At 42.5% G+C, this 23,015-nt stretch overlaps 1 protein-coding gene across 1 annotated transcript; it reads left to right on the top strand.

Moving 5' to 3' along the window:
- LOC148144515 (scavenger receptor cysteine-rich domain-containing protein DMBT1-like) lies at positions 1-22,874 on the top strand. The gene is made up of 14 exons (XM_087975371.1): positions 1-126; positions 8,088-8,120; positions 9,457-9,771; positions 10,342-10,656; positions 13,629-13,661; positions 15,104-15,418; positions 15,967-16,275; positions 17,332-17,655; positions 18,547-18,864; positions 19,055-19,372; positions 21,843-22,160; positions 22,242-22,298; positions 22,382-22,699; positions 22,819-22,874. Exons 1-14 carry the CDS (start codon positions 45-47, stop codon positions 22,872-22,874), a joined length of 3,111 nt encoding a protein of 1,036 aa, XP_087831497.1. The 5' UTR covers positions 1-44.
- The last annotated feature ends 141 nt before the right edge of the window (positions 22,875-23,015 follow it).

Raw genomic sequence — 23,015 nt, 5'->3', positions numbered from 1 at the left:
ATGCGTTAAATGAAGCTCTGTATGTCTAAAGTATCATTTCGCTAATGTTCAGATTTCACCTGTTACCAGCAGCTGGGACGATGCTTGCAAGCCTCCTGAACCTGCTTCTTCTGCAGCTATTGAACTGTGAGTTATGGTCTATTTTACCATATTTCCTTAACCATCGACACGCCAATCATTAGCTAGATGCAGGTAGGAATAATTTAATGACCAGTTTTTGCGAGAGAAAATATTGATACAACGTGTCATGGCAATTATGTTCTCTTCATTATTTTTCTGATTGTTTATGCAACTGTTCCTGAGGGATCACCACCCCCAGGAGAAAGTGAGGTCTGCAGATGTAGGAGATCAGAGCTGAAAATGTGTTGCTGGAAAAGCGCAGCAGGTTAGGCAGCATCCAGGGAACAGGAGAATCGACGTTTCGGGCATAAGCCCTTCTTCTTGGGGGATCACCACCCCCAACCCTACTCCCCAATCCTGGCATTTTATTCACGGTTTCTATACAGGTATTGGAGTTGAAAACCTCCTAAGCCAATTTGGGTCTGTTATTAATCGTGTCTCTCGTTTGTTTAACATTGTGTGTAACAGAGAACCCTGTTGACAAACAGAAAATTTCCTTCATTTATTTGTCAATACCTGGGACAATGCAAAATATAAACTGACTTTTTTGAATTTTTAGAAGCATGTGCTGGCAGTAATTTTGCACAGTATTTCGGCTGTTTAATTCCACCACCATTTTGGAGAAAGCATTGCGTTTATTTTGCGCCCTCCATGGAATGAAGGAGTTGCGCCCTCCATGGAATGAAGGAGTTGCCCGCCAGTTTGATACACTTTCTTGTTGATACAGTTGTGTAATTTTGGAAAGGTGACAGGCAATGTGTTCAGAGGCAAGTGTTACAACATTACTGTGATAAGGGGCGCAGTTAGCTGATTATCTTGGAAAGACAGAAGGGGCTCTGAAACCGGTAACGCTCACTCTGCTTTTCTACCACAGATGCTGACAGACCTGCTGATTATTTCCAGCAAGTTTCTGATTTTGTTGCCGATTCCCAGCACGTGCAGTTCTTCTTTATCCTGAAGTGTCTTTCTCATTTTTTTGAATTTGTTCGAAAGTTTGTGACTGACCACTTCAACGTGTATAAGGTCCACTGCTTGTTTCGGCACAGTTGCCTTTAAGAGTTCAGGCAGATTATCCCGTTTAGCGTCTTTTCCAAAAAAAAAAGTTATTTTCTTTTCTTATACAACAAAAAAGGTTGCTGTCTTGATAAAATATCTTTATACGTAAAAGTAGTTATTCAAACACTTCGGTTCTGTGCTGTCGCATGTTGAAGTTAAAAACAACCCCACTAGAGTTTGATTCTATTCAGCAGAGAAACCAAAGGCATCTCTTTCTTGGACAATATCATATTTACATATATTTGAGGCATCATAAGAGTCCGATACCTGAACGGATCCCCATTTGACTGAAGCAGGAAGACCTCAGGCAGTGGTCTTTCCTCACTGCACCGCATGCTTGGTGCATCCCTAAGTGCTTAATCCTGGACTTGGAATCACCAGTCGGCAACACTCAGTTGAAGTGGTCTCTTTGCTTTGGAAGATGAAGACGTTTCAGACAGAGCAAATAATGCCTTTCAACAGTTAATGGCCCTCCAGACGCAGTTGTTATTTGTCTCGGTGTGTGTCCCAGCAACAGATTGATGACTACACCGTCCTGCGTCACGGAGCTGCTCAGGATTACCTCGACAAACGTCCCAAATCGTCCTCCAGACTGAATTTGCAAAGGCGCATTTCAGAAGGAGATGTCTGATAGTCTCATGTCCTCCAGTCAACCCAGGCACCGTGTGGTGGCACAGACCTATTGACTGTGCATGAGAAATTGCCCTTCTCACCACTAGCCAAGTGATGTCTTGTTACATATTGGAATGTTCTCGTGATGAGACGTTCTGCAAAATGACTTGTAAATGCTGCTCAGGGAATAACCCAACACTATCCAACCTCTTCTTTTCCAGCGGAATCTCCAGGACATTAAAACGTATGCAAAACACACCCACTACTGCGCTGTTAATTCAGCGTTGTAAATTTACCTCACGCTGCTGGAAATGTGTTTGAACAAATGCCTTTCCGAACCAACAGCGAGACTGCTGCAAATTGAAGCAAGGCTGATAATCGTACCAGGTTTTGGCGGTGTTAGCGCTTCGAAAATTTAAATAAATTTTAAAGATATTTCCTTTTCTCTAGTTCGAGTTGTGCAAAACTTAGTTTTAGAGATGATCTAAACTAAAATATCAAGGCAGTTTTCGTGTCCTGTCTTGTTTGTTTTGTTTTTGCCAGGAATCTTGTTAAGATAACCTAATCATGTTGCAGTTGTATAAGACTCTGGTGCGGCGGCATCTGGAGTATTGTGTGCAGTTTTGTTCGCCATACTATAGGAAGGGTGTGGAGGCAGTGGAACCGGTGCAGAGGAGGCTTACCAGGATGTTGCCTGGCATGGTAGAAAGATCGTATGAGGAAAGGCTGAGGCACTTGGGGTTGTTTTCATTGGAGAAAAGAAGGTTTAGGGGTGACTTGATAGAGGTGTACAAGCGGGTTCAGCAGATTCTGGGCTAACAGTGAACTTGGTGTCTGTAAAACACTAGCCAATACTGTGTTTAATATGGTTTGAACTGACACAGGCATAGACTTTCTCTCAGTCGTGCTTATAGCAAGGGCTGCTTGACCAGGTTGTGACATAAGTAATGGAACTGTCATTTTAAGTCACCGATTCTGCATTCATGATTTATATAAGCATATTGTTGCAGCACAGATATTTTACTATAGATAATCGTTAATACCGTAACTGATCCAAAAGCCATATCACTGAAACATCCTGACTGAAACATTTGCTTTGATTATTTTTAATGATGAATGGATTAAATGACAATAAATATTAGTCATGAATCGGAGTTTCCGGTGTTGGACTGGGGTGTACAAAGTTAAAAATCACACAACACCAGGTTATAGTCCAACAGGTTTAATTGGAAGCACACTAGCTTTCGGAGCGAGGGATTCCGATCACCTGATGAAGGAGCGTCGCTCCGAAAGCTAGTGTGCTTCCAATTAAACCTGTTGGATTATAACCTGGTGTTGTGTGATTTTTAAATAAATATTAAGATAGCAATCCTGCGATTTTTTTTAAATGTTTGTTCAAAAATATGACAATATCTGATTTGGTCAGCAATACTGAAATTCCAAATTAGTGTTGGCGATCTTAATTCAGGAAACACTGCATTCTATTGAATCTGAACATATCCACAACACCCGAGGAAGAGGATTACAAAGCCTTGTTCACGCATCAGTCAATTGATACCACTGTCATTCCAGTCAGGATTGGCACTTCCATTTGGCAGAGTTCCATTTTCTGTGCCCCTTTGTGGGTGGCGTGCCTGCTGTTTGGTTAGGTTGTCTGAAGGCGCTGAGTTGGGTTGTGTTAGTCAACTTTTAAGGTGCTAATTCCAGAGCTGAGCATTGATCATGGATTCATGATGTTTTCGAGGCCACGGGATAATTTTCATGAAGCAACTGTTTAATACATAGAGAATGAAGTTTTATGCCTTTCTGCTAACAACAATTTTTGTAGTGTTTGGATAACAGGTTCGTACCTTGAAGACATGTAGATAATTCTGGAAAAACTCAGAAAGTCGAGCAGCATCTATAAAGACAGAAGCACGGTTAACATTTCAAGTCTGGTATGAATATTCTGCAGACGTGAAGCACAGAGAATAAAACTGTCCTACCAGACTCGTAAAGTTAACATTGTCTCTCTTTGAACAGATCCTGCTAAACCTACGGGGTTTCTCCAGCGTTTTCTGTATCTGTTTGAGACTTCCAGACGCTAAAGTTCTTTTCCATTCACCCAGCAGATTTGTTAGACTAGTGAAATTACTCTGGGTCTGGGTCTCTTGTATATTTTTATTTTCCATTCGAGTTCAATCTTTCAAAGTTGTGAACGGTTAGACACGTTGGTTTGTTTCATGTGTATGTTGGAGAAAATTCAGAGGCATGAGATTGAGGGTGATTAAGCAGTTTGGATTGCAAACTGGCTTTCTGAAAGAAGACAACGAGTGGTGGTTGATGGAAAATATTCAGCTTGGATTTCGGTTACTTGTGGTGTGCCACAAGGATCTGTTTTGGGACTACTGCGGTTTGCCATTTTTATAAATGACTTAGACGCAGGCGTACGTGGATGGGTTAGTGCAGGGGGACTTGGATAAACTGCAGAGTTGGGCTAAGAGATGACGGAGTTCAGGGCAGCTAAATGTGAGATGATTCACTTTGGGAAGAATAACAGGATGGCAGAGTACTGGGTCAATGGAGAGATTCTTGGTAGTGTGGATGTGCAGAAGGACCTTGGAGTCCATGTATGTAGAGCCATGAAAGTTGCCACCCAGGTTGATAGTGCTGTTAAGAAGGCGCACGGTGATTAGATTTCGTTGGTAGATGGATTGAGTTCCGGAGCCGCAATGTCATGTTGCAACTGTACAAAATGCAAGTGCGGCCGCACTTGGAATATTGCGTACAGTTCTGTTTGCCCCATTACAGGAAGGATGTGGAAGCATTGGAAAAAGCACAGAGGCGATTTACTAGGATTTTGCCTGGTCTGGAGGGAAGCTCTTATGAGGAAAGACTGAGAGACTTGGGTCTGTTCTCTTTGGAAAAGAAGGGCGAAGAGTGGATTTGATAGAGATATACAAAATGATCAGAGGATTGCATAGGGTAGACAGTGAAAGTTAACTCGTACGAAAGGGCATAACTATAAATTGAAAGTTGACAGATTTAAGACAGATGTCAGAGGCAGATTCTTTACTCAGAGAGTACGTAGTTAGCTCAGCCATATTAGGAGACTTAAACAATCTTTGGATAAGTACATGGGGGATGAGCTTAGATTAGTTCACAGGTCGGTGCAACATCGAGGGCTGAAGGTCTGCTCTACACGGTATTGTTCTATGTTCTAGCTCTTTTTCTTTCTTTTATTTGAATTGAATTCCTTATTTCCAAAATTACTCACTATGCGGGGATAATTTAAAATCCAGTCAGGACGTTATTTTCTTTTTAATCGATGACGAAAATCAGACAAAAGGAGCCGTGAATAAATTGATGCCGACATTTTGAGTGTAATTTATGTTCAACGTTAATCCACGGTGACTCAGTGGTTCGCGCTGCTGCCTCAGAGCACCAGGGACCCGGGTTCTATTCCTGCCTTCCGTGACTGTTGTGTGGAGTTTGCACATTCTCCCCTTATCTGCGTGGGTTTCCTCCCACACTCCAAAGATGAGCAGGTCATGTGAATTGGCTATGCTAAATTGTCCATAGCGTTAGCTACATTAGACAAGCGTACATATAGGGTCGTGAAATCGGGCTGGGGGGTGGGTCGCTCTTCGGAGGGTCGGTATGGACTTGTAAGGCCGTAGGGTCTGTTTCCATACTGTAAGGAATCTAATATTATCCACATGCAAAAGTGACGACGGACCTGTGTTTCTGGCAGTAGTTTCTTTTGATATATTGCCCATTACGACTGACTATTAATTGAATTACAGAGATTTCAGACAAATGGCAATTACACTTGAAATTTAACTATACTGTCCAAGTTTCTTGATAAAAATATCTGTCCTGGTTGAAACTTTATTGCTGGAACAGCACAGCAGGTCAGGCAGCATCCAAGGAACAGGAGATTCGACGTTTCGGGCACAGGCCCTTCTTCAGAAAAAATATCTGTCCCCCGTGTCTCGCTCAAGTAGTCACGGAAAGAATGTGTCATCATGCTAGTTACGCGGATTCAGCTGGAAAAAGACAGCAATAGTCGTAAGGATAGAGTATGTTGGAGTGAAATGAGTAGAACTCAGTGATTGCACCCATTCTCAGCGTATTCCACATTGTAAATTGTGTCCTCCACAATATTGCCAAAGAAGTATCATGTCAAGTAGTAAATTTTGAAAGGTGTTCAAACGCACATGCATGTTCTGGAATAATCGGAAGTATTCTGTAATAGCATCCAGTCTCGTGTTGCAAGCAAAATTGCTTCTGTGGCCTTAGTTTGTAACAGTGCTCCAATTAGTTAGTGTGTTCGAAATGATGCCACTGATCTGATGTGGATTTATTGTTTACAAAATGGCCCAGTTAGTGAGGCATGGTAAAAGTCTCATATATCACATTGGGGTCAGCAACCAATCTGCTGCAATATTGTGCAGAGAGTTTCGAAAGATATTTAATATTGCAAGCTGTTTGGAATATATGGAACAGTGTATGAAACAATTGTTACAAATTCTCACAACCAAAGGTATTAATCAGTTGTATTTGGGAGAACCGGTGACCCAGTTTGTGGTTTAATGAAGTGAATAAGTTCAGTCTGAGAAAGCAGAAGAAGTGAAATTTTACAGGATGAAAAAACGGAATAACTTGGTGTATGCGTCAGGCATTAAAATACTGGATTAGAATTTTGTTGTTCGTTTACCATGGCTAACTGCATTCTAAAAAAAACCAATATATATTTAACACATCATTGTAAGTACATTGTCAAATCACAATAAACGGGCAAGAAGATGGTTCAGGTCGATGAATGATTTTAAAAGTGAATCTACACATTCGGGTCTGAATGAATCACAGCCAGTGCTGAGTGACCATTTGTGAACACATCTGACAAACATACTGTGTTGGCTTAACGCTTAAAAGCTTAAATAAAACGATTTCGAGATGGAAATCAATGAATTAGAGTCTTAGAGATTATTTAGAAGTTGCATGGGAGAGACTTCGCAAGAAACGGAAAATCCTCAACGTTTATGACACATGCGGGAAAATTGGGAAAGGAGTACAAAATATTATCAATGGTCATAAATAACAAGGCAAGCTCAGTAAACATTTGAACTTTTATAAAATGCAAATGGCTTCGTAACCATCCTGTCCCCAGTGCAAATGAACGTGAATAGTATATACTCAGAGCAACGATTTAAGTGTGATGAGGAAAGTCACTGCAACTAACTAGGCAGTCTGTTGAAAGAGGGAGTACAGGCTTCTTTCACAAAACGACCATCTTTTTTTGCTTTGAACACTAAAACTCTTGTTTTAGACAAAAACTTATCAAACTCTCTCCATTTATCAATAGTAGAATTGCATGTCTTGGAGTTTGAATGATAGAATCATAGAATCTCAATAGTGAAGAGGAATGCCCTTCGGCCCCACAAGTCCAAGCCGACCCTCCAAAGAGTATCCCACCTGGACCCATTCCCCGACATTTCCTCTGACTAATGCACCTAAACAATACATCCCAGAACACTATGGGCAATTTAGCACGGCCAATTCATCTAACTTGCATTTCTTTGGATTGTGGGAGGGAACCGAAGCACCCGGAGGAAACCCACACAGACACAGGACTAATGTACAAACTCCACATAGGCTTTCACCTGAGGCTGGAGTTGAGCACGGATTCCTGAAGCAGTGAGCCAGCAATACTTACCGCCTGTTAGGCATTATTCATGACTGACCCTTGCTGCTGCTGTGCAGTCGGGGAACACGATAAAACCTAATGTCCAAGATGCCACATGCAACATTTAGAAAGAATCACTCATTCGGAATTTATTTGCTGACTAGTTATTGTGTATCATTGTCTCTTCCAGTATTGTTCGAGTGAAAACCTTACACTGCAGCAAATGTTTGATGGGAGCGCCTTGCTTTGGCCACGAGGAAATATTAATGCTCTGCATGGCGTTCCTAATTATGTTAACTATGTAGTCAGTGCAGTATCGAGCAGAACAATAAGTAATTTTGTGAAAACTCCAAGCTGCCAACTCATGGATCATAAAGAGGCTCACCAGCGTCTGCCTGTGTGAAAACCACTCGGTTAAATTCTTGCAAAGAAATGAGCATCGATGTTTGCTGCATATGTCACAATTCTTGTTTTCTATGTATTGCTTGACATCATGATTTCACACTTCAATTTTTCATTTATTTCGAAAATTAATGACTATTATTACCTACAGTTCAGTTGCATATATCGAATATATTTCCAAGTGTTGCACTGATTCCTGATACTTTATTTTCTGATTCCTCTATTTCAGGCAGACTTGTCGACACTCAAGCCGCTAGCACAGGTAAATACAAATCATTATCACATGGAGTAGAACCGCTATATTCTGGTGTAACCGTCCAAATACCATGCTGTGGTGTTCATCCTCATGCATTAAACTTCATGTGTTAAAATATCATGTCTATATAACTGAAGGGGATGCATTACACCTGAAGATCTGTATTTCTAAGGTTCCTGGTGATTCAGTGTGAGCTGTGAACTCCCACTCACACTGCTGTTCTCAGGTACAAAGCGAATGAATGAGGGCTCCTGGAGAAGAGAGTGTGAAGGATCAGCTTCCACTTATATTGCTGTTCTCAGATCGAGAGAGCATGAATGGGGAGAGTGTGAAAAATCACCTACAAACACACAGTGCTGCTGTTGGAAACTCATTTTTATTATTTCAGTCACTGCTGAGCGGTGAGATTGGTCTCACATAACAACACAACCCAGAATATTTCTTGCTGCAATAGGCGAAAATGCCGATGCATTTTCTGATGTTCCCAGGGCGCGTCCATGGTATTTACTCGGCAGTGAGTGCTGATCACGATGGAAAACAGACCATTCCTGGCCCGCCCCTTTCGGCTTCACTGAAGTTGAAATATTTTCTGAACACTTGCCTGGATGGGTGCAGCTTCAACATTACACAAGAGGTTCGACACCATTTAGGACAATGCAGCCCTCGCTTGATTGGCACAATATCAATTAACATCGACGCCCTCCATCATTGACGCTCAGTTGCAGCAGTGTGACCCATCGACACGAGGCACTGCAGAAATGCACTAAAGCTCCTAGGTGAGCATTTGTCAAGCACTCGACCACTTCCATCGACAGGGACAAGAGGCAGCAGATACATGGGATAATCACTGCTCGTGTACTCCCCATTCTGAACAACTCACTGTCCTGTCTTGGAGATATATTGCTGATTGAGAATCCTAGAATTCCCTCCCTAAGGACATTATGACTCTACCGACAGCACATGGACTGCAGTGGTTCACGTAGACAGCTCACAATGACCTACTGAAGGAGGCGGGGAGGGATATTTGATAAATGTTGACTCAGGAAGCAACGTCTATGTCCCATGAATGAATAATACAAATATTTTCAAGTTGGCCCGTTTAGAATAGCTGATTCTTTGGAAACATTTCTCTGACCCTCGCTCTCTGTGAGTGAGCCCCATTCAATTAAACGTCCCTTCCACATTCAACATATGTGGTTCATTTTCTGAGTTACATTATTGCTCAGTGTAGGGTGTGCCATCCCCTCACAGCTATTGCACGGTGAAGTGGGGATTTGGGCTGTGATAAGAGTTTTCATGTTTATAATTTGTTAACCTCCGTTGCTATTCCTGTGTTTTACAGAGACGGTGAGGCTGAGACTTGAGAATGGGGGCAGTCCTTGCGCTGGTCGAGTGGGGATTCACTACTTTTCGCTGTGGGGGACTGTGGATGATGATGAATGGGACCTTCTGGATGCTTCTGTTGTTTGTCGGGAGCTGGACTGTGGGAGTGCAGTCTCTGCCCCAAGGCAGGCTTACTTTGGAGAAGGATCCGGACCCATTATGACCTGGAACGTTGAGTGCAATGGGACCGAGCGCGCTCTGCGGTACTGTCAATCAGTGACATGGGCTCATTACACCGGGTCATACACCAATAATGCTGGTGTCATCTGCTCAGGTAAAAATCGGCCACCGTTTCCCTGCAGTTGTATCACAACCCGGCACTGTGTGAATCCAGAAAGTAATACTGTGACTGAACAGCAGTTGTTCAACAACGAGCAACATCATTACAACAGTACCACTGATTTATTCGTTACCATTACATAAAGTGTTGAACATTTGAAGATAATGTGAGAAATGAGTACCTGCTGTTTACTCTCCGGTGAAGCAGCAGGAACAGGTGTCCATTGTGATGTCATTTGAAGCCACATTGAGAGTGCTGCACCGCTGCAACTATCATATATACATCCCAATGGAAAATGCGATTCGATATTGTGCCTGCCCGCAGAATCACTTTGTGTCATTTATCTGCAGGCTGAAAGTGTTTTCATCCCTCTCTATCAGACTAGCTAAGGCTCCGGTATCTGATGGTGACTATAAACGAGGTCGACAGGACACCAGACCCACACAGAATGATGGAATATTTCATAAACAAATGCACCAATCAATCATTAAATGTTCATCAGTCAATTATGTCAATTATTGTTCCAGTTACTTTTTTTTTCTGATTCAGTGGGTGTTTTTTCAGACCACGTCCTTCCAAGATTGGTGCCTGGAAGTGCCGAATGCTTTGGCAGACTGGAGATACAGTTCGTTGACACCTGGAAAACAGTGTGTGGTCTTGACTGGGATTTAAAAAACGCCAACGTGGTCTGTGCACAGCTTAATTGTGGCGTCGCCGTGTCTGTGTCAAGCTCTGCTCATTCGGGAGGCGGTAATGTGCTAATGGCTGCTGAGGTCATTCAATGTACGGGCAACGAGACTCATCTGGGGAAGTGCCCTCGGTCTCTAGTTAATCACCAGGATTGCAGTGCACACAACAATGTCACCCTGATATGTTCTGGTGAGTCCAGAGGTAATGAAAAAAAATGAGATACATTTTGCTTTAACGTTTGTGAAAGTGATTGCGCAGGGATTCCTGAATTGGTCTAACAGTGTCAAATCTAAACCAATCCTTGTGATTTCCAATGTGATCATGCGCTAAGTACAACGTCACTTAAAAAAAAACTCTGCAATTATTGGAAATTTAAGATGTTTTAAAATGTCTGTATTTGCATTGGAAAAGAATTATTTTCAAGTTCGTTAACTGTCTGCAGTCAACATACGTTATTGTCGAGATTGTCGAAAGGTAGATCATCGCGGTAATACTTAGCATGAGTGAATATATAGACATTGAAGTGAATATCGAGCAATTAAATTTATGCCAAGATGGTATTTTTTGCCCCGATAATAATTTTGAACAACTTTTTTTAAACTGTTTGAAATTATTGAACATCACGCTTTCCATAAATTCTTCAGCAAGAATTTCCATCTCACAATACGTCATCATCAGACGTGTATCATCATGGTCATTTGTTCCACCATTGTATTCTGAACGGAACGTGCGTCCAAAGGCGAATATTTTCGATCCCTCACTCTCTATGTTGATTTTCAGCGCCCTTGCCGTAATATCACTATGCATTTTACAATAATGCCCATATCATCCGTTATCCCACTGAGTATCATTCCAATTCACACCACAACTCTTCCCGTAACTTTAACGTTTATGTCCCTTACTCTTCCAATGATCATCTCATGAGATCAATTATTTTTCTTCACCTGCCTTGACGGAGCAAGTCACAATCTTGGGTGACTCTATCTGCACCAGCACTATCGCTTAAAAGCCAACCACCTCAGGCCCAAGACAACCTTGTCGCAAATAGAAAGCTTTCATATTTTTATTCGAGTATCGCTCTTTTGCGCTTCCAGAAGGACGATAACAACTTTTGTGAATCACGCATTTGCATATAATTGTGCACAATGGTTTTCTATCGGCCTGAGGAGAACTAGATAAAAAATCATCTTAACTTCTCTGTTTATTCACGAATTAATTCTATTGACAATTTTAACTTTAAGTTGCATTGCTGATTATTCTGCCAGGTATTCTATCAAATTCAACTATCTCAGCCTTTGAAGGTCTTGGTCCTTCTGTCTAAGCACACTTAATCAATAAGTAAACGTTGAAGAAATGAAAAAAAAACTTTAAATATACCTTACAAGTAATTTTCTAGGTTGCCAAAATTTTCCCCACCACCTTTATTTGCCTTACGTTCCACCATTTGTCTATCCTTCTGCTGTCCTTTCCATGCCCAACTAAAATTGGTGCTGAAAATTAGATTTTTTAGATTAGATTAGATTACAGTGTGGAAACAGGCCCTTCGGCCCAACAAGTCCACACCGACCCGCCGAAGCGAAACCCACCCCATACCCCTACATTTACCCCTTACCTAACACTACGGGCAATTTTAGCATGGCCAATTCACCTGACCCTGCACATCTTTGGACTGTGGGAGGTAACCGGAGCACCCGGAGGAAACCCACGCAGACACGGGGAGAACCTGCAAACTCCACACAGTCAGTCGCCTGAGGCGGGAACTGAACCCGGGTCTCTGGCGCTGTGAAGCAGCAGTGCTAACCACTGTGCCACCGTGCCGCCCACTGTGTTGCTGGAAAAGCGCAGCAGGTCAGGCAGCATCCAGGGAACAGGAGAATCGACGTTTCGGGCATGAGCCCTTCTTCAGGTGTTTCCAGCAACACATTTTCAGCTCTGATCTCCAGCATCTGCAGTCCTCACTTTCTCCCCAACTAAAATTGGTAGCTGTCATGGTTTGAACACATCAATGTCTGGTATCATGAGCTAATTTTGAACTTTTATCCGCATGTGAATGCAAATTTTGGGAAAGTCTGTGCCCCATTCTCAAAAACATCACAATTGCACGGCTTGTTGTTCTTTGGCAAATAACTTGTAGGAAGCTAGAAATCACCAATGTTTGCAACACAATCAGAGAAATTTTAACTTAATTTAAATCTCAAAGCTGTTTCAACTCCTGCGTTGACTTTTGGTAGGAGTCAATGTTATTAATAATGTACATCATTAACAGGGCAAGCTCGGCAAACCCTTGAATTTTTACAAAAGTGCATTACGGGTTCGTCACCATTCTGCCCCCAGTGCAAACCAACGTGAGTAATGCATACATGGGCAATGAGGAAAGATGATGGAATTAATTAAGCAGTGTGTTAAAAGAGGTAGCATCATATCCTTGGACCGAATACATTTCGTGGTTTGTTTTGACCACTGGAATTGTTTGCAGACATTTATATATTGAACTGTTTGTATTGATCCACGGTAAAACCGCATGTCTTGGAGTTGCGTAAACTGAGAATTCCTATTAGACATTATTCATGACTGACCCTTTGCAGCTATGTAGATCGAGGAACAGAATGTAACCTAATCTTTCAGGTGCCAAATGCAACACTTTGAAAAGAGAATCGCACTTTCTGGATTGATTTGCTGACTCGTTACTTTGAGTCTTGTTGCTCGAATAAACATCCTAAGCTTATGCAAACTTTCGATGGGGGCGCCTTGCTTTGGTCATTGAGAAAAGTTAATGCTCTGTATGGGGATCATAACGATGTTGAGTAAGTCGGCAGCGCAGCACCGAGCAGAACGTCCAGTAATTTTGCGAGAGCTTCACACTGACAACTCATGGATGCAAAGAGGCTCACCAGTGCCCCATCGCATTTGTTTGGCAGTGTGTCTGCCTGTGTGTAAACAAATAAGTTGCATTTAGGAAGATAAATGACCATATGTGTTTGCTACAGAAATTTCATTTCCTGTTTTCTATATATTGCTTGAAATTATGATTTCACATTGCTGGTTATCATTTATTTCGCAAAATGATGACAATTGCTACTCTCACTTTATTGGTATTTGTTGAATTCATTCCTAAGAGTTGCATTGCTTCCTGACACTTTATTCTTATTCTTCTATTTCAGGCAGACCTGTCGACACCCAGGCCAATAGCAAAGGTAATTCCATGTCATTATCAAATGCATTGGCATCACTAAGTTCTGGTACATCCGTTCAACACGGAAGGGGGATACATTACTCTCGAAGTTCTCCATTGTCAGGATCCCTGGTGACGAGATTATGAGTAGCAATCTCCCACTGGACGTTCTCAGATAAAGAGACGATGAATCAGGAGAGTGCGAAAGGTCAGCTAGAAATGCAGTGCCGCTTTTTGAAACACATTTAAATTATTTCATTGTGCATCAGTCTAACATAACCATACATGGGACAATAGTTCTGGCCTTGATAGATGGAAGTACCATTACATTTTCTGACGTTTCAGCGTGGGTCCATGTTTTTTCTTGCCAGTCAGTGCTGAGCACAATGGAATGGAAACCATTACTGACCTGTGCCTCTTGGGTTTACTGAAGTTGAATTATATTCTGAATACTTGCCTGGATGTGTGCAACTTCAACAATACACTGGAAGCTTGACACCATTCACCCAAAATCAGCTTGCTTGATTGGCACCACATCCATTCCCTTCATCATTGATGTACGCTCGCAGCAGTGTAAACTAGCAGTGGGTGGCATGTGGCATGTGGCACAGTAGTTAGCACTGCTGCCTCACAGCGCTAGAGACCCGGGTTCAATTCCCGCCTCAGGCGACTCTCTGTGTGGAGTTTGCACATTATCTGCGTGGGTTTCCTTCGTCTGCTCCGGTTTCCTCCCACAGTCCAAAAATGTGCACGTTAGGAGAATTGGCCAAGTTAGATGGAGGGGAATGGGTCTGGGTGGGTTGTGTTTCGGCGGGTCGGTGTGGACTTGTTGGGCCGAAGGGCCTGTTTCCACACTTTTAGATTAATCTAAATTCAACAAGAGGCTCTGCAGAAATTCACCAAAGCTGCTGAGTCAGCACGAGCCAAACACCCGACCTCTTCCATTTAGAAGGACAAGAGTCAGCCGGTACATGGAGTAACCATCACCTGTAAGTCCTCCCTCTAAACCACTCACCATCCTGTGCTGGAGATGTAATGCTAGAATTCCCCTCCCCCCTCCCCCGAGGACAGTGTGACTCCGCCTACAGCACCTGGACTGCAGCAGTTCGACAAGGCAACTCAACTCCACCGACTCAAGGAGGTGCCTCGGGATGGATGATAAATGCTGACCCAGGCAGCGACGCCCATATCCTCTGAATGAATAATAACTATCTTCTCAACTTGGCTAGTTTAGAGTAAGTGTTTCTGTGGAAACATTTCTCTGACCCCCGTGTGCGATTATCCCTTATTAAAACGTCCCTTCCTCTTCCACCCAATGCAGTTCGGTTTCTGAGTTATTTGCGGCAAAGTGCATTTGTCCCACCCCCTCAGAGCCATTGCATGCTGAACGGTGAATCTGGACTGTGTTGAGAGTTTTCATGTTTAAACATTGTCAATCTTAGTTGCTATTTCTGTACTTTGCAGAGACGGTGAGTCTGAGACTGAAGAATGGGGACAGTCCTTGCGCTGGTCGAGTGGAGATTCACTACCAGGGACAGTGGGGGACTGTGCATGATGATTATTGGGACATGCATGCTGCGACTGTTGTGTGTCGGGAGCTGGACTGTGGGATCGCGCTTTCTGCCCCACGTGGGGCTCACTTTGGAGAAGGATCTGGACCCATTGTGACTGGAATGTTTTGGTGCAGGGGGACAGAGCGCACTCTGCGGGACTGTCCATCATATGAATGGGGTCACTACACTAATCCACATTCCAATGATGCTGGTGTCATCTGTTCAGGTAAAAATCTTCTGTTGTTTCTGTGTCGTTGCATCAGAACCTGTTACTGTCTAAAACAAGAAAGGGATATGTTAACAGAATGGCAAATGCCAGTCATAATTAATGTCGGAATAATAGAATCACTAATTTATTCGGTATCATTATATAAAGTGTTGAATATCAAAAGGTAATCACAGAGTTGAGTACCTGTTACTGTTTTCACTCCAGTGAAGGTGCAGGGCAGGCGTACTTTGTGATTTCACTTGAAGCTACATTGAGAGAGTTGCACCGCTGGAACTATCACACATGGAACTCAATGCGTAATAAGATTCTACGTTGTGTTAGCTGACAGAATCAGTTTATATAATTTATCTGCAGTCTGAAAATCGCTTTCAGTTGGACCCCCTGATGGGAAGGAATCTGGGAGGTGAATATAAATTTTAGTGTAGGGGGACTACACCAGCATAGAGTGATGGAATGATTCACGTTGGAATCGAATGAATATTAATCGGTCAATAATATTAATTATTGTTTTTGCAATTCATTATGATTCAGTGATCTTTCTACAGAGCAAGTCATGTTAGTATCTGAAAATTCTCAATGCCACGGAAGACTGGAAGTCTTGTTTGAAGACACCTGGCAAACAGTGTGTGGTCTTGACTGGGATTTGAAAAACGCCAATGTGGTCTGTGCACAGCTTCATTGTGGAGTGGCCGTATCTATTTCAAGCTCTGCTCGTTCTGGAGACAGTACTGTACTCATGGGTTCGAAAGTATTTGAATGTACGGGCAACGAGACTCAACTGGGGAATTGTCATCGGTCTTCAACAACTCACTTCGATTGCAATAGACACAACAATGTCACCCTGATCTGTTCCGGTGAGTACAGACTTAAAGGGAAAAAAAAGACACATTTCACTTTAATGTTGGTGAAAGTGATGGCGCTGGGATTTCTGGCATTGCTCGATCAGTGCCAAATTTAAACTACTCCCAGTGTTTTCCAATGTAGTAACGCATTAATTTTAATGTGGTAAAATATACATGCAATTATCAGAAATTAAGATGTTTTGAAATGTACCACACTTGTATTGGAAAAGAGATTTCTTCATGATTGCAAATTGTCTGCACCCAACATATTGTATTGTCCAAATTGTCTAAAAATCTATAATGAGAATACTATGATTTGGAGATGCCGGTGTTGGACTGGGATGTGCAAAGTTAAAAATCACACAACACCTGATTACAGTCCAAAAGGTTAAGTTGGAAGCACTAGCTTTTGGAGCGCTGCTCCTTCATCCGGTGGCTCCTTCATCACAACCACCTGATGAAGGAGCAGCGCTCCGAAAGCTAGTGTACTTCCAATTACACCTGTTGGACTATAACCTGTCGTTGTGTGATTCTTGAATGAGAATAAGCACAAGTTAACATAGGTATATTGGAGTGAATATCGGACAATTAAATTCGCATTAACACTAGTTTTTGTTTGCCTTCCTGGCCCCAGTAATATTTTGAAGGACGGTTCCAAACTCTCCAAAGCAATTGGATACCTTTCTTTCCAACAAATTCTTTAGCAAGAATTTCTAGTTCACAATACCTCGTCACCTGACATATGTCGTCATGGTCATTTGTTCCACCATCGTATTCTAAACCTAATATTGATTCTAAAGGCTATCATTTTAGTTCAATCACCTTTCACGTTGATTTTAATTTACATTGTTTAATATCAATGTGTATTTGACAATAGTGTTCAGTTGTCCGAATCAATATGATTCAAATGCAGACCACCTCTCTTGCCCTCGACCGTGACATGTGTGTCCACCATACTTCTGGTGATCAACGGTTGTGATTAACTTCTTTATTCTTCAACTGCCTCGTTCAAACAATTCATATTCCCACATAAGTCTATCTGTGCACTTATACTTGCTCCCAAAACAGGAAACCATGGGCCCCGGTTGGTTGGTGGGGAGAACAGGTGCTCTGGGCGAGTGGAGGTCCTGCACGGGGAGCAGTGGGGAACGTTGTGTGGTGATTTCTTTGACTCAAAAACCGCCAGTGTTGTCTGTGAGCACCTTCAATGTGGGACTGTCAAGTCGATCCACAGAGATGATCGATTTGGGAGGGGAACCGGACCAGTGTGGACGGATAAGTACAATTGCCATGGAAATGCGAGACGATTGTGGGACTGCCCAATTTCACAGGGAGACATGCTCAACTGCTCCCATGGAAATATCGCCAATGTCATCTGCTCGGGTGTGTCTGGTAAGTCTGGTAGATGTCCTTCCTGAGGGAAAATAGTTAATCCGGTGAAATTTTGCGATAATTAATGTTGGTTTCCATGTCACTTGGACAAAATTTCTTGCTGGGATTATTCACTGAGTTTGAACACCATCAGCTGCCATTCTGAAATGTAAAAAAGTGACATCCTTCCTAAACTTCACATTCCATCGCTTTATTAATCAAAGTTCCATGCTTGATTTGGTACAACGATGTTCTGAGATATCACAGCATTTTTTTCGGACTTAATGCGTCTTAAATCCACACTTGTGTCGAATTTCTAAATATTTTACAAATACCACGTGAGATGACAATGAATTATCTTCATCTCTGCATCTACAGAGAACATACTTCAAACGTCAAATCCCCCTTTCTCTCCGACGATGTTTCCAGACTCACTGCGTTCCTCTCGCACACTCCATGCGTGCTTCAGAGGTGGTGAGGAAATCCGAGTTAGAAATACTCTGACACATTGGCAGGATGTCGGTGGGGGGGAGTTTGCAACTTCAGAATGGACATGTCAAAAACAAAGACGTTGATTGCATTGTTTGGAATTTTTACTAATGTTTCCTGAGATAAAATGTAGCCAGACCGCAGTGATCTGTTGGGAAAAGGCAGGGATCATTTCAATTCCTTGCTTCTCAGTTCCTTCGTATCACCTCCCAACCAACGTTCTGTGCCCTTCACAGGCCATTTCATTTCCTCTTCTCAAATGTTTGGAACAGAAAGGTGATAGCAATACTAACACTTTCTATAAAGCTGTCGGAACAGCTATCTTTAATGATTTTTAAACATCGTACATTTACCTTTAAATGTTATTTCTCGATTTTATCTTGTTCAGTGCAATGGTTGTTCTAAATAAATCTCATGTTGCAGATGAAAGTTGGTCACCAAGACTGGTGAATGGGAGAAACCGCTGTGATGGCCAAGTTGAGGTTTACTACAATGGAAGCTGGGGCAGAGTGCAGAACTCCCTGTGGGATGAGAATGCTGCTCATGTTGTCTGCAGACAGCTGGGGTGCGGTTATGCCTTGGAAACGCATAACTCTTCAAACTACGTGGACAGTAATGAGCGTCCGTTGGTGCATGGTATCCAGTGTCACGGACAGGAATCACAGCTCCGGGATTGCAACATCTCCAATTCTTTGAAATCGTCTGTGACTGACAGTGGGGGCGTAGGCATCCTCTGTTCAGGTGAGAAGATTCCTCACAGATGAAGGTCTGATTTAGTCTGTTAATGTTGTCAGATATTCTGTTTCAGGGTTTTGTTCCATCTCACAGGAAACTGTGAAACCCGCTTTACCAGAATCAATATACCATGCTTCATTGAACGAAGAAGGGAGTGTGTATTGAAATTATAATCATCTGTGTTATTGTCCAACAGAACATATCCAGTTAAGGCTGTCAGATGGAGGAACCCGTTGTGCTGGTCGATTGGAAATTTACTACAAAGGGACATGGGGATCAGTTTGTGATGACTCCTGGGATGTGAGAGACGCTGAAGTGGTTTGTAAACAACTGGATTGTGGAGGTGCACTGGAAAGGGCACTTCCTTCCTCCTGTGGACCGGGCACAGGGCCAGTTTGGTTGAAAGATGTGAACTGTTCTGGAAACGAATCATTTCTCTGGGAATGCCCTTCAGCACCATTCGGTCAGCAAGACGACTGTTCTCATAAAGAGGACGTAAGAATAATGTGTTCAGGTGAGAACACGCTCAATGTTGTGAGTGGCATAGAATGTCATCAACCAAGCTTCATATGAACGATTGTATAGTGAATTATGAAGTATTTACAGCAGAGGCAGCAATTGAATGCCGTGTTCCAGATCAGGCCAATGCTACATTGAGTTCAGAGTTTACTATGGAGAACGACATGGAAGACATAGAATGTAGGGAAATTGATGGCGACATCTTGAAAAATGTTCATATTACAGAGGAGTTACTGGATGCCTTGAAATTGATAAAAGTGGTTACATCACCAGAACATGAGCAGGTGTACCCTAGAACCCTATGGGATGCTAGGGAAGTGATTGCTGGCCGCCTTGCTGAGACATTTACACCATCAATAGTCATAGGTGAGGTGTTGAAAGACTGTAGGTATGCTGACGTGGTGCCACTATTTAAGAAATGTCATAAGGAAATGCCAGGGAACGATAGACCGGTGAGCCTGATATTGGTGCTGGGCAAGTTGTTGGAGGGCGTCCTGAGAGACAGAATTTACATGAATTTGGAAAGGCAAGGACAGATTATGGATAGTCAGCATGACTTCGTGCACGGTAAATCATGTCTCACGAAATTGGTTGATGCTTTTGAAGAAGTAACAAAGATGATTGATGGGGCAAAGCAGTAGAGGTGCTGGGTTCACAACTCTTCGTCATTTACAAAAACTGATTCGGATGTGAAAATAGGAGGCCTAGTTAGTGAGGTTGCAGATGACACCAAAATTGAAAGTGTAGTGGGCAGTGAAAAAGGTAACCTCAGAATAAAATGGGATGTTGATCAAATCGGGCAATACGCTGAGGAGTGTCAGATGGATTTTAATTTGAATGAATACGAGGTGCTGCATTTTGGAAAAGCAAATCAGGGCAGGAATTATACACGTAATGATATGGTCCTCGGAAACGTTGCTGAGCAAAGAAACCTTAGAGTTCATGCTCATAGTTCCTTGAATGTGGAGTCGCAGGTAGATAGGATAGTGAAGAAGACGTTAGGTATGCTTTCCTTTCTTGCTCAGAGTATTGAGTACAAGAGTTGGGAGGTCATGTTGCAGCCGCAAAGGACATTGGTTCGGCCAGTTTTTGAATATTGCGTGCAATTCTGGTCTCTTTCCTATCGGAAGGATGTTATAAAACTTGAAAACAGAAAAAAATAATTTGCAAGGAGATATTGCGAGGCTGGAAAATTTGAGCTATAGTGAGCGACGATTCTGGGGCTATTTTCCCTGAAGTGTCGGAGACAGAGGGGTAACCTTATTGAGGTTTATGAAATCATAAGGGGCATGGATAGGATTTCCCTAGGTGAGTGTGTTCAGAAATAGAGGGCATAGGTTTAAGGTGAGATGGGAAAATATAAAAGGGAACTAAGGGGCATCTTTTTAACTCAGTGTGTGATACTTGGATAGAAAAAAACTTCCAGAAGAAGTAATGGACGTTGCGACATTTGCAGTATTTGGAAGGCACCTGGACGGCTTTACGAACAGGAAATGTTCAGACGAATGTGGGCAAAGTGCAGACACATGGGACTAGATTAGGTTAGGATAACTGGTCGGCATGGATGAGCTGGACCAAAGAGTTTGTTTCTGAGCTGGACATCTCTATGACTCTCTGGTTTTATTATCAGTAATAAACAGTCTTCCCATGCATATATTTATCCAAATAATACGTCATGCTAAGTGGGAAATGTGTAATTGATGGACCAGCGTCACTAGTCTGGGTGAAATGAATATTCTCTGCAATGTCCAAAAGGACTTACGTGTCACAGACTGTTATTTATGATTTCAAGTTTTATACACAGCCACTGACCAGCCCAGCCTTCTGTGTCTCCCTTGATCTCTCTGAAACCAAGTATCAGAAGGACTTCTTGCTTACAATTAGTGTCTGCCCTCTTCATCCTTTCTGTCAGATTTCACCACATTAGACTTAAGTGAATTAAAATTTTATCACGCACTGGACACCCATACTGCCCATTTATTACTATGCATTTGTCTTTGTGGTGATCGTCTTGAACTTCAACCATCCTCTGTAATTTGTTGTCAATCAGAATGTTCGGAGTTGGCTTGGGGTTACCAAACGTAATTTGCTTCCTGCAATATTAAATAGCCATGCGATCTGTCCCAATTCCAGCAGATCACTTCCAGTCTTCTGTAAAGCTGACAACCTATTGTGACGCCAGACTTTCGGTTTGCTGTCAGTTTCTTTACTCTACAACTTTGCATTATCAATCCTTTCAAGGTTCTCGTGGCACATTGTTCAATGTCTTTTCAAACTCCATGAACAATGCATCTTCTGTCTTGCTTCCCCTTTATATATCTTGAACTTCTTCCAATCGCATAATAAGATTGCTTATGTATCACCTTAGTTTATGACACCTGTGCTGCATATCAGAGGATGGTCACTGTTTCGTACTGAAGACATAAACAATCTGTCAATATGGCTGTCTGTTATTATATAAACAGAACACAAGGAAATGCGGCTGGTGAATGGAAAGCATCGGTGTGAGGGGAGAGTGGAAGTGTTCTACAATGAGGCCTGGGGAACGGTGTGCTCAGAAAGTCTGGACTTCCACGATGGGGAAGTGATTTGTAAACAGTTGCAGTGCGGTGCTCTCCAGTCCATTGATTATTACACTCAGTTATTCGGAGCAGGAACGGGACCTATTTGGCTCGATGACGTGGAGTGCCTGTCACACGAGCCAACCCTGTGGCAATGTAAGAGAAATCCGTGGGGTCAACACAACTGCGAACACAGGGAAGATGCAGGTGTTGTTTGTTCAGGTAACACAACAAATCTCAAATTTCGGTTGTCATTTCAAAAACTGATTTCCAATGGAGTCAACATGTTCCTCCTCTTCACAGAGACCAATGTAACAAAGGAGCAGTCCCTCAATTCAAATTCTTGCCATAAGCAAGCAGGTGCGTCCTCATGAATGTGTCAATTCTCGGAATGACGTTTCTGTTTTGTCATACTTGCAGTAATAACCAGTTCTTTATCACAGATTCGCAACACAGCGTGAGCCTGGTTGGAGGAAGCAGCAACTGTTCTGGGAGAGTGGAGATAATGTGCGATAAAAGTTGGGGCGCGTTGTGTGGTGATTCCTGGGATATAACTGAGGCCAACGTTGTCTGCAGAGAGCTGGTATGTGGCTTCGCTCTACCATCCCAAGGAGGGTCCGCTTATTCCCAGGGTAAAGGCATAATCTGGCAGAATGATGTGAAGTGTAAGGGAAGTGAATCCTCTCTGTCCGACTGTCTCTCCCTGGGACCAACGCAAAAGGAGTGTGATCACAAGGGAATTGCCCATGTGACCTGTTCTGGTAAGCATTCTGTTGACGTTGTGACGATCGCACGTCATTAAGTTTGCAAAATACTGCTGGCATTTGTCCTCCTGAATTAAATTTCACCTTCACGAATATTTGCATAATCTCTTCCACAGGACCTGATTTGTTGCTGTCATCCCGTTCATCTCCACCTGCTGGTAGTTATGATTGATACTATCATTAACATTTGTGTTGTTCCATTCCTGATTACTGACTTTGATACTTCTGGCATTTTCGCGGTTTTGAAACTAATTTCAACGTTTTCTGATGCATGGACTCTTTACAGATATACAATGCAGATGGTAACTCAGCG

Source organism: Chiloscyllium plagiosum, unplaced genomic scaffold (genome assembly GCF_037043375.1).
Source record: "Chiloscyllium plagiosum isolate Xiang-an unplaced genomic scaffold, Cpla_swu_hap1 HiC_scaffold_27, whole genome shotgun sequence".
NCBI classification, from domain to species: Eukaryota; Metazoa; Chordata; class Chondrichthyes; order Orectolobiformes; family Hemiscylliidae; genus Chiloscyllium; species Chiloscyllium plagiosum.
The sequence above is the reverse complement of the archived record's forward strand: the minus strand, read 5'-3'. Positions and strand labels throughout refer to the sequence as shown.